The 11,863-nt window shown below is 32.4% G+C and overlaps 1 protein-coding gene across 1 annotated transcript; it reads left to right on the top strand.

The window, feature by feature from the left end:
* The first annotated feature begins 3,042 nt into the window (after positions 1–3,042).
* LOC139513671 (glycoprotein-N-acetylgalactosamine 3-beta-galactosyltransferase 1-like) lies at positions 3,043–11,465 on the top strand. The gene is made up of 4 exons (XM_071302365.1): positions 3,043–3,091; positions 5,606–5,869; positions 8,273–8,937; positions 10,503–11,465. Coding segments are annotated over exons 1-4 (1,077 nt in total). The 5' UTR covers positions 3,043–3,090; the 3' UTR covers positions 10,650–11,465.
* Positions 11,466–11,863: the final 398 nt, after the last annotated feature.

Genomic DNA, 11,863 nt, shown 5'->3' with positions numbered 1-11,863 from the left:
AGCAAAATGAGGATGTTAAATTTGATGTATGCCTTTTTGTGTTTCTTCGTTACATTTGTTGTTTTATAGCGATTAAGACCCCGTTCACACTAGGACATTTTTATCGATTTAAACTAGACCGGTTCACTTTAGATCGATTTAAGGGCTAATGTGAACGCATTGGATCGATCTTCAATCGGTCTACACTAAAACACCAAAAGAGGTAGTTTAGTTTGAATCGATCTAAAAAGTAAACCGATCTTACTTTAGATGTGAACGCAGAGATTGGTTTAAACTAGTACGATTGAATCGAAAATAACGTATGCGCATGTATAGCGGCAAAACTATCTCAGAGGTTCGTTGTTTAACCCATATTTCTCTGTTAAAAGACCTTTAAAACAAACTATAAACATGTTGTCTTCGCCATTGCATAGATTTGCGAAATCTGTGTCTTCTTTTCGTATGTTGATTTTCTTTCTTTGCAGTAACCGCAGTATTTCCGGCGTCGTGTTGTAACTTCGTTGCTACAGTTATTTTTTTCAAAATTAAAGAAAACTGCAATAACACCAGTATCAAAATTTTAAATTGTGATTCAAGAGAAACAATAACTTTATCCAATTTTTTTTCCCAAGTGTGTGTATCAGTGTATCAGCACATGAATTTGATAAATCAGTTCTATTTATACACAGTGTTTACAGTTTTACGGGCAAAAAGGTTAGATCGATTGCGTTTTAAATTGTAGTGTGAACGCAGTGGTTCACATTAGACCGATACAGATCGTTATGATTAAAGATTGTGAACGCTAACTGGTTTTATTTAGATCGAATCAAATTAGATCGATAAAAAAATGCTAGTGTGAACAGGGTCTTAGATGATAACACAATGTTGACTGCTGTACCCCTATTTTTGACATTTGTGTCTGTTTGTTTTATTCCCACATCGTTGACAATGTAATGGAATTTGATGCGACTGTCATACAAGTGAGAAGTTTAGCTAGCTATAAAACCAGGTTCAATCCACCATTTTCTACATAATAAGAAAATGCCTGTACCAAGTCAGGAATATGACAGTGGTTATCCATTCGTTTGATATGTTTGTACCATTGATTTGCCATTTGATTTGGGACTTTCCGTTTTGAATTTTCCTCGGAGTTCAGTATTTTTGTGTTTTTACTTTTTTCTACGTATTCGGGTAAAGCTTTTTTTAAAGCTTAAACTACACAAAATCTGAGTAAAAGTTTAACATATTTATTGATATATGTATACATTTTTGTACAAAATAAAATGACTGAATAATAGCCACTGATAAATCTTACGGCGCGGTGGACCGTATAATTATGATACAGTACACTACAAAATATAATATATAACAAGTCTAAAAGGGTACAACATCACCAAAAAATAATAATAAAATGAACAAATGTTAAATTTTTCGGATAACAGATATCCTTTATCAGTATGATTATTATGTAAAATTAATCATATCAATCTGTTCTAATTAAATCTTGAAATTTATACAATAAAAAGTTAAAACCGAACACAAATAGATTTCAAAAATGACATAGGTTATATATAGCGACTGCAAATTAATGATTTAAATAAAAATAGTAATGTGCGTTATGACCTGGTACAGCTCTTAAATTTCAAAGGTGACGACAGTTAAGATGTTACAACAACGACTGCGTGGAAATACATCCCTAATAAACAGGACTGACCGATCGAAGCCGTTATAATATTTCAAATTTGACAACAGGAAAGTTATGTAAACAGAGGCTGCGTATTTAAACACCCCGAATAACTAGCAGTTCGATAATAATTCTAAAAAAAATAATAAATTTTAACTAAGGTTAAATAGTGGAACGTGACTGCGTACTTGTACATCCCTCCCAAATAAATAGTAAACTGGTATAGTTCAACAATTTCTTAAAACTGTAAGAGTCCAGTACGGAAGCCTGATTTACTGGGAAAAAAAGTGATTATAGGAAAATTAGTGACTTGTTCTATGTTTTTCATGTATGCCCTCTGGGGAAACTGTCCTTAGCTTTTTTTTTTATCCAAAACTTTTCCAGAGCAAGTCGGTCGGTCCTTCGTTGTGGTCTATGATTGTGATGACAAGATTTTTGAATTCAGCTTGGTCGTGCCCAGGTGATTTTAAATGACGACTTACGGGGAGGTCGGGCTTTCAGATGTAGTTACTACGATGACAATTCATGCATTTGTTGAATGGCTGTTCTGTCTCGCCAACATACTGCATGCCACATCGATACTGAAGAAGGTATACACCATACTGGGTTTTGCAAGTTACATTGCAAAATAAATGTACACATACCCAGTGAAGTGGCAAGTAAATGTTTGAGTATTAAGTATTTGTTGGCAAGTCAGACATCGTCTGTTACCACACGACTTTCACCATTCTGCAGTTAGAAATCGTTTATTCGATAATTTTGGGTGGTTGGCAATAAATTGCCGATTGGCACGGATCAAACTGAAAGGTTCAAGCTTCTGTACTGAACTCTCAAAGTTTTAAGGAATTTTTGAATTATATCAGTTTAAATTACGGTTTCTATTCATTTGGGAGGGATGTAAAAGTACGTAGTCGCGTTCAACTATTTGTGATATTGTTCACTTTTAGACTTGTTATATATATATATATTTGTGTTTAGTTATCAACTTATCTCTAAGAGACTGGACGTAGGTATCTGAAACATTTAGATTGATGTTGATATAAAGATGTAGATCGATTTGTTAATCAGTGTTATAGAAGTTTTGCCACAATTTAAAAAAGTCGTTATGTATATTTCACTGCAAGTCTTTATTTTTTTATCAAGACTATGCAGTATACAATCTATCATTTATCTATTTGGTCCAGCCAAGTACAAAATCTAACGACTCCCTTATTCAATAAGCATGTTATAACAAACCTATACAAACATATGTGAATAACAGACTTTTTACCTGTTGTCTTTTCTACTATAAAATGATTTTTTTTTATAAAATATTTTACGTTATTGTTACTAATTATATAGACAAAGAACATCCATGTTAATGGACCTATTATATTTTCAGATGACGTGATATCGTATCAGCAATTCATCGCCTGGTAAATTAAACAAGTATGTATTTTATAATGAAATTTAGAAAAAGAGTGAACATTTGTTTTTAGTCAACATACTTTTCAATTAGGAAAAGCACAAACCAGTCCAAACAACAATGGTTATATTGAAAATGATGATAATTTTACTATAAAAATAAAACTGAAATAGTTTAATTTGAAATGCGTAACAAATCATTTTACTCAGCATGCGTCAATCAGGAATGACAGGTTACACTTGTCATTAAAAATGTGATAATTGGCATTAAATCATAAGAGAGAGGGGAGAGTTACCAAACTGGATATATAAACCTATTAATAAAAACAACAACGGCATTGAATAGCACATATGACAAACATCAAAACTAAAATCTGCTCAAAACGAACAAAATTGGTTTCCACAAAATTTTCGAATTAATGCTTTCTACGTCACCATTCAGAATTATTGGTTTAATATCTTCCTCATGTTCCTTGTTAGCAACAACCCTATATCAAGGTACTCCTGTTATAAAGTGCAAGCTCTGGAATAGTGTATCCGAAGCACGCCTCCGGGTGAGGGAGTTTCTCGCTGCATTGAAGACCCATTAGTGGCCTTCGGCTGTTGTCTGCTCTTTGGTCGGATTGTTGTCTCTTTGACACATTCACTATTTCCATTCTCAGTTTTATTAACTAGGAAATAAATGCTTCATATGTAATCTCTGCTGCAATACGACGAGATAGAAATCGAAAGTTGGCAATTGGTAATCTCGAATATTTACAGCAATTGAATAACTGATCACACTGGATGAAAACACCATCGATACGCCACTAAATAAAAACAGTGACACTAAATGGTTGAGCAAAATTGAATTCGTTATTCTAATAGTTTAATGTCGTTTATTTCTAATGAGTGACTTAAGATACGAAAAATGTAAAATAGCAATAATACCGAACTCCAATGAAAATTTAAATTGGAAAGTCCTTTATCAACGTATAATCACTTGTTCCTCCTGATAAAAGTAAAATCACAAAAATACTGAACTCCGAGGAAAATTCAATCGGAAAGTCCCTAATCACATGGTAAAATCAAATGACAAAACACATCAAAAACGAATGGACAACACTTGTCATATTCCTGATGGATTGAACCTGGTTTTATAATGCTTAACATCGCACTTGTACGACAGTCTCATCAAATTCCGTTGTAAACAACTGCAATGTAAATTGAACTAGTTTTGTTGTGTATGATGTACAAATACGCAACTAGGGAAGACAAAATGTAATGTATAGGATGAGGGTCACGATTACTCCACGATAAATACTCCTTGAACAAACTTTTTCTGTAATCCTTTCGTTGTCCGTTGCAGGGCAAGGTGTCTGTCTCTACCATACGAGCCTCTATTCCAGTGATAGTTTTAAAGTTAACCCTTCATCTCTCGTTGATATACAAATAAAAGTTAAAATGTGGTATGATTGCATAGGAGAAAACTAACCACCAGAGATCTATTGACGTGGAGGTTAGCAACTATAGGTAACCGTCGAACTTCAACAATAACCAAAACATTTATCATTGAAAAACTTACCTATAGTATTTGTAGATCACGTGTTCTCGCTTTATTTGCCATTGAATCTACACAAATATCTAGTACAAAATTGATAGTTTCTTAATCATGATTCCTAACACGGAATTTAAACATTTAAAATTATTTAGAATACAATTGATTAATGTCTTAGTGTCAACTTTGATATACAAATTCCTGAAGAATGGCGTCTTCAAGGAAATTATTGAAACAAGTTCTCGTAACGGTTACAAACCATGTCAGACTTCAGAAAGTGTATCGGTTGCTATTATTATTGGGTAACCGTAATGTCATATCTGTACCATAGACAGCTTACCACGTTTGTATTTCAAAAGGCATTGCTACAACCAATCCTCTCTAACTCAATTATAAAGCCACAGAATACGATGTATTGTCGAAATTGTTTTATTTTTTTTTTTTTTTTTTGAGGAATTGTATGATATTTCCGTAGTTTCTCTTACCGATGATGTTATACACATGTATCAAAAAAAATAAGGAGATGTGTTACGATTGCCAATTAGACAAATATCCACCAGAGTTTTATTGACGTGGATACAAGCATATAGGTCACAATATGAGCTTTAACAATGAGAAAAATGCATACCGTATAGTCAGCTTAGATTTCGAGTGTTGTGTTTCTTTTCGACTTATTGTTGCATATTGATTATCTTAATATTATGTACCAGAAGAAAGCATGATTTATTGAAAGACTTCATATCATTAACTGGATATTTTATTATTTTTACTATATGTATTGATTGTTTCACACCAGAAATGTGAATATTGTTTAGAGTTTTCTAATAATTCTAAGTATTATACTATACTTTAAAATCTACTAAGATATAATTATCTTTAACAACTAAACGTCCTGTTCGTACGGGTTAATATACTTTGACGTACCATTCCATGAAAACAATCATTCCACAGTTTGATATAAAACATTGAATCTGATAAAGCTATCAATCTTGCATTTTTAGTGTTTGGAGAAACAAAGGCGTCCAGAGGTACGTTTGTATTTGGCATCCTCTGCGGTTTTGGGATATCATTCTTGTTACTAGTAACTTGTTTCACGTCTTTGAGCACATTCAGGAAGACAAATACACCAAAAACATTAAGATCGTTTCTAGATATTCGTTCGAGGATGCAAGTGATGACAATCCAAAAGGATATGCATGATATAATGGACAGAAATTTAAGACCTATAAAGCCAGTATTAGTCGATGATAGCCATTTTCATCACGGTAAGTTAATTTATTATGATTGACAATAACAGAGTTTTAATCACCACCTTCTTACTAAATAATGACTTGTAAGCAACGTCATTCAGATGTTTGTTTCTCGTCAGATATATCAAAATATTAGAATGTTAGATTTAGATAATGAGATTTATTTATTCCCTACGCAAGTTGCCGATTGTATAATGTTTTTGACCCATCCCTCAGTCCTGATCTTGTCATTACAAATCCTCTTAAACTGCACAATAGAGTTTCATGAAATATTGTAGATAATAAGGACATTCTATGTATTTGTGCATATCGACAGGAAATACGATTCAATTTTTTTCTAGAAGTTACGCGTCTTTGAACTGATTTGCAAACAATATACTACTGCAACAGTTTGTCATCGCAACTCCTCTGAAACCACACAACAGAATTTATAAAACTTTTTAAGTGATAAGATAAGGACATACAATGTCGATGTGCATATTGACAGGAAATTATGAATCATTTTTTTTCTAGGAGTTACACCACTCTGAATATATTTGCCGTAATATATTACTGCAACAGTTTGTCATCGCAACTCCTCTGAAACCACTCAACAGAATTTCACGAAACGTTGTAGATAATAAGGACATACTATGCAGATGTGCATATCGACAGAAAATTATGATTAAATTTTTATTCTAGGACTCATATATTCATTCCACTTCAAACGTATAATATTGGCCTAAATATACTACTACAACAGTTTGTGATTGCAACTCTTCTGAAACCACACAACATAATTTTATGAAACTTTGTAGTTAATGAGAAAATAATATGTTTTGTTCGGTGTGAGCCAAGGCTCCGTGTTGAAGGCCGTACCTGGACCTATAATGGTTTACTTTTATAAATTGTTATTTTGATGGTGAGATGTCTCGTCGGCACTCATATTACATCTTCATATATCTATTATGTGCATATTCACAAGAAAATTTTAATCTGTTGACAATTTTAGAGTTATGAGTCTTTTGACTTATGAACCTGGTGAAATGTGTTTGTCCAGTGACAATGTGGGGGCGTGGGGTATGTAAGGTTTTTTAATGCAATATTTTTTCAACTTGATTGACAACCAATTTTGACGTCAGGATTATGGTTGAACATGTAATTTACAGTATTGTAAATTCTTAACAAATATAAAGTTTAATTGGATAATGATCAATTGATAAGTTTTGCTCGAAATAACTGTTTTAAGCAAAATAATATCTGTATATTTCTATTTTTATTTTAAAGCATTATGTTTGCTGCCTCAACCAAGTTTTGGAAATTCTTAAATCTAATCATTTGAACCAGTAGTAACAACCAATTATTGAGAAAAGAAGATTCAAGCTGTGTAGATGAACTGACCAAATTATTGCTTTCGGTCACTATACGAAGCTGCTTTTAGTTTGAGTCATAACAATTAAACTATAATATACATGAATAGGTATCAAAGATACAAGGATTATTATAACTAAATACACCAGACGCGCGTTTCGTCTACGACTCATCAGTGACGCTCATGTTCAAAATAGTTATAAAGCCAAACAAGTACAAAGTTGAAGGGCATTCCTCGTTCCCATTACTTATTTCGTCCCGATGACAAGATATAAATATAAATGATGGATAAATTCCTTTTTAGAGTCTAATAAAATACCTACTAATAATAATCTAATAAATTGTGTTGGTATCGCATGTATAATTGGTGTTCAATCTATTTTCGTTTTCCATCAACAATATCAAGGATGAAGCTGAGCACATCATGCACGAAGGAGTTGTATTGGTACATGTATGTCAATAGGGGGAGCTGTTGTTGTATAAACATAATATTTTATGTATATAAAAAAAAATCAAATAATCAAATATACCAGGCTTTGAGTTTATTACAAATTCAAAACAACCAATAAGAAAAATATATGATGAATCAGCTATTTTACCTCTGGCAGTCCGTTTATAAAACTGCAGGCTTATAAATACCCGAAGTGTTAAATAGATCTAAGAAAATCTATATGCTGGTGATACATTCGGAACGCCAACCTGCAGTGATATCGACCCTGCTATGCTGGTGATACATTCGAAACACCAGCCAATAGTGCTATCGACCCTTCTATGGTGGTGATACATCTGCAACGCCCAGTAATAGTGCCATCGACACAGCATTTTTATAAATACACGACACATATACTAGGCTTATATTTAAAGCTGGACCAGCATTTCATTTACATAAAAAATCCTCAGTGGTGCCTGATTTATAAACAGTTGAAAGTCAATAAAGGTAATGAAACTAATTAAAAAAAAACATCAAGCTTTTACCAATAGGCTTCTGACGAGCTTCCAAATTTTGTGTTTTCTTTGTTCTGGTCTGGTAAATTTTAGTCTTTTTCTAAAATCATTTATTCATTTCAGATAATAGTTCGGTAGCAAAGGACCTTGAAAAGAATATCCGAGTATTGTGCTGGGTTATGACTGGCCCACAAAATTTAGATAAAAGAGCCATTCATGTAAAAAAAACATGGGCTAAAAGATGCAACATTCTTATTTTCATAAGTTCTGTAACAAATACTAGTTTCCCTACTATTGGTTTAAATATATCAGAGGGACGGGAACATCTAACTGGTAAAACTATGCAAGCTTTTCGATATGTATATGAACATTATAAAGACCAGGCTGACTGGTTTATGAAAGCAGACGATGATACGTTTGTCATACTTGAAAATCTTAGATATTTTTTGAAAGATTACAAACCAAGTGACCCAGTTTATTTCGGGCGACTTTTTAACTTAAAAAACTTTGTTAAACAAGGTTATTATAGTGGCGGTGCTGGTTATGTATTGAGTAAAGAAGCATTAACTAGATTAGTTGATAAAGGGAAAAACAAAACATTATGCCAACAAGATGGTGGTAATGAAGACGTAGAAATTGGAAGATGTTTGGAGCATCTTGGTGTTAAAACTTTAAATTCGACGGATGCATTAGGAAGAACTAGGTTCCATTGCTTTGATCCAGAAACTCACTTATTCGGTTTATATCCTGATTGGTTTGTACAACGTGACGTCAGTGGTGCTAAAAAGGTAAGTTACCATACATCTAACCAAAATGTATTACATATATTAATAAGGCATATTCGAATCATCTTCTGTTTGGGTTTTTATTAAAAAATATTAGCGAACAGCAGAACTTGACAAGTACAAAGTGTATTGTATTCTGAAAATAATTTGCGTTGAAAACTGTCATAATAAATATGTTAGACAGTAATCACATAAGTGTTAACGAATTTTTATGTAAAAATAAAAGTGAAGCTTGAAAAAAAGGCCAAAACTTGATTTGCCTTCGTAACTTTTCGGTAAAAAATGTATGAATATTGTTGATATTCGTATATCACATTTCAAATGATTTAAAAATAAATAAAAGGGTACATTAGTTCATTATAGATACCAGGATTTAAATTGAATTCGCAAGATGCACGTTTTGTGTAAATTCAACTCATAAGTGAACCTTCGAAAAAAAAACGTGCGTAATACGCCTAGTCATAGAATAAGAAACAAATTTCAAGTATTAACAAACAGGTTTGTTTCCGTACCAGTAGACAAAGCAGCTAACAATGTGGTGGTGATATGATGTATATACTACAAGGAATCCCCTAAGAAAAATATTATAAATTCTTCTACATTTAAGTCCAAGTGGCATAAAATCATATCATTATTATATCACAGCTAAATGCCTCTTTTGAGCAAATGAAGGTATCTATAATTTATCGGCTATATAAACTTCAAAATTCGTTAAATATCGTTCAATCTCTGCCTTTAGTATGTGTTCTACAATTAATATTTCAGTGTTTTTATTTAGTTCCTAAATTTCTATCAAACAGCTTATCATTAAATTTTGTAAAACAACATAATATGAAAAAAGTTGAATCAACTACTAGTACTTTTAGTATTATTGGAATGTTAAAATGTCTTTGGATGTTTTGATTAATCTGCGTGGTTTTGGGTGGCCCTTTTAATTCGGCTAACAGTTTTTACTTTTCAACTTTTTACATAGTGCTTCTCGACAATCTGATAAAACTTGAGTTTCCCTATTTATTAAAAAGGTCGTTTGAAAAGTGTGATTTGACATGTATCTATCTACCTACTGCAACTTATATTACGCCTACTTCTCTAGAGAGAAAGGTAAATATACTATATATAATTACTTGAATTGTAATAATATTATTCAAGCTGTTATTTTTCTCCTTAACAACATATATCAACAAGTTGTATGTATTCCTATGGGTACCAATTGAACCCGTTTATATTAACAGACGTGTGTATTTACCGTCATATCTAGTAGCCAAATTACGTTTTCTCTAGACAGTTTTTGAATTTTTCTCTGTGTTTCATCGTCGTTTGTTTTTGTTGCACTTCAGTGTTTCTGTTGTTTCGTTGTTTTCCTCTCATAGTTGATGTGGTCCCTTAGTTTAAGTTCGTAACCCGAATTTGTTTACTCTCAATCGATTTAAGACTATCGAACAGCGATATACTACTGTTGCTTTTAATTGGCACTAAACTGCCCAACCTGGTATTTGGTTGAACATTGAATACATCACTGTATTATGTGTAATATAAGGTTTTAATAATCTATCTTGTTTTTTTTACAGGGAACAGAGAGTATGAGTGATTATGCCATTTCTTTTCATTATGTGCCTCCACCAAAAATGTACGCATTGGAGTTTTTCGTATACCATTTACGTCCATACGGAATACAATCAGGACATCAGCATCTGAATTTGCTCGATGGACGTTGATTTCTTAAGCGGAGCTTATCGAACTTAATTTAGTTAAAACTAGTTGGAAAAGGTAAAAACACAAAAATACTGAACTCCGAGGAAAATTCAAAAAGGAAAATCCAAAATCAAAAGGCAAAATCAAAAGTCCAAACACATCAAACGAATGGATAACAACTGGAATAAACATTAAAAGATAATATTGGGTTGATACAATTGATTTACTAACGAATAAGTTACTCGATGGCAATAATTTACAGACGGTTTAAATGTACGTTTGTTTGACCATTGACCAAAGTTCAGGGATTTGTTAAACCGTATAACTTTAAAAATCAAACATACTATAAATTACAAACTGAACAATTTACCTAGTCTAATCTAATGTGTACATATTATGCAACATGTATTAAGTGCTGAAATCGATTCCTATGCATTCAATATGATATGTTGGATACCAGTTCTGTTGGTACATAACACAGTTTTCCACTTTTTCAGGCTCATGTGAATAAAAGTAAAATCACAGAAATACTAAACTCCGAGGAAAATTCAAAAAGGAATGTCCCTATCCAAATGTCAAAATAAAAAGCTCAAAAACATCAAACGAATGGACAACAACCGTCATATTCCTGACTTGGTACAGGCATTTTCTTTGTAGAAAATAGTGGATGGAACCTGGTTTTATAGCTAACTAAACCTCTCACTTGTATGACAGTCGCATCAAATTCCATTATTTTGACAACGTTGCATGAACAAAATAAACAGACACAATAGGTTGAAATGTAAAAATAGGGGTGCAGCAGTAAACCTTGTGTTATAATCTTGACCACTAAAAAAAACCAAACAAATGTAAAAAAAAAAAAAAAAAAAAAGAAGCCCAAAAAGCATTCATCAAATTTAAAAATTTAATAACCCCAGACCTGTTCTCGCTTATTTGATTCCTTTATATTTTGTTTTCCCACCTTTTTGATACGCCTGTTCTCGCTCATTTGATTCCTTTATATTTTGTTTTTCCACCTTTTTGATGCGCCTGTTCTCGCTCATTTGATTCCTTTATATTTTGTTTTCCCACCTTTTTGATGCGCCTGTTCTCGCTCATTTGATTTCTTTATATTTTGTTTTCCCACCTTTTTGATGCGCCTGTTCTCGCTTACTTGACTCCTTTAAATTTCGTTTTTTTTTTACCTTGATTTGCATATTTGATTGATTTAATTTATGAGACCCAAAAAAAATGTATA

Source organism: Mytilus edulis, chromosome 2, assembly GCF_963676685.1.
Source record: "Mytilus edulis chromosome 2, xbMytEdul2.2, whole genome shotgun sequence".
Classification (NCBI taxonomy): domain Eukaryota; kingdom Metazoa; phylum Mollusca; class Bivalvia; order Mytilida; family Mytilidae; genus Mytilus; species Mytilus edulis.
Note: the sequence above shows the minus strand (reverse complement) of the source record. Positions and strands in the feature narration are given on the sequence as shown.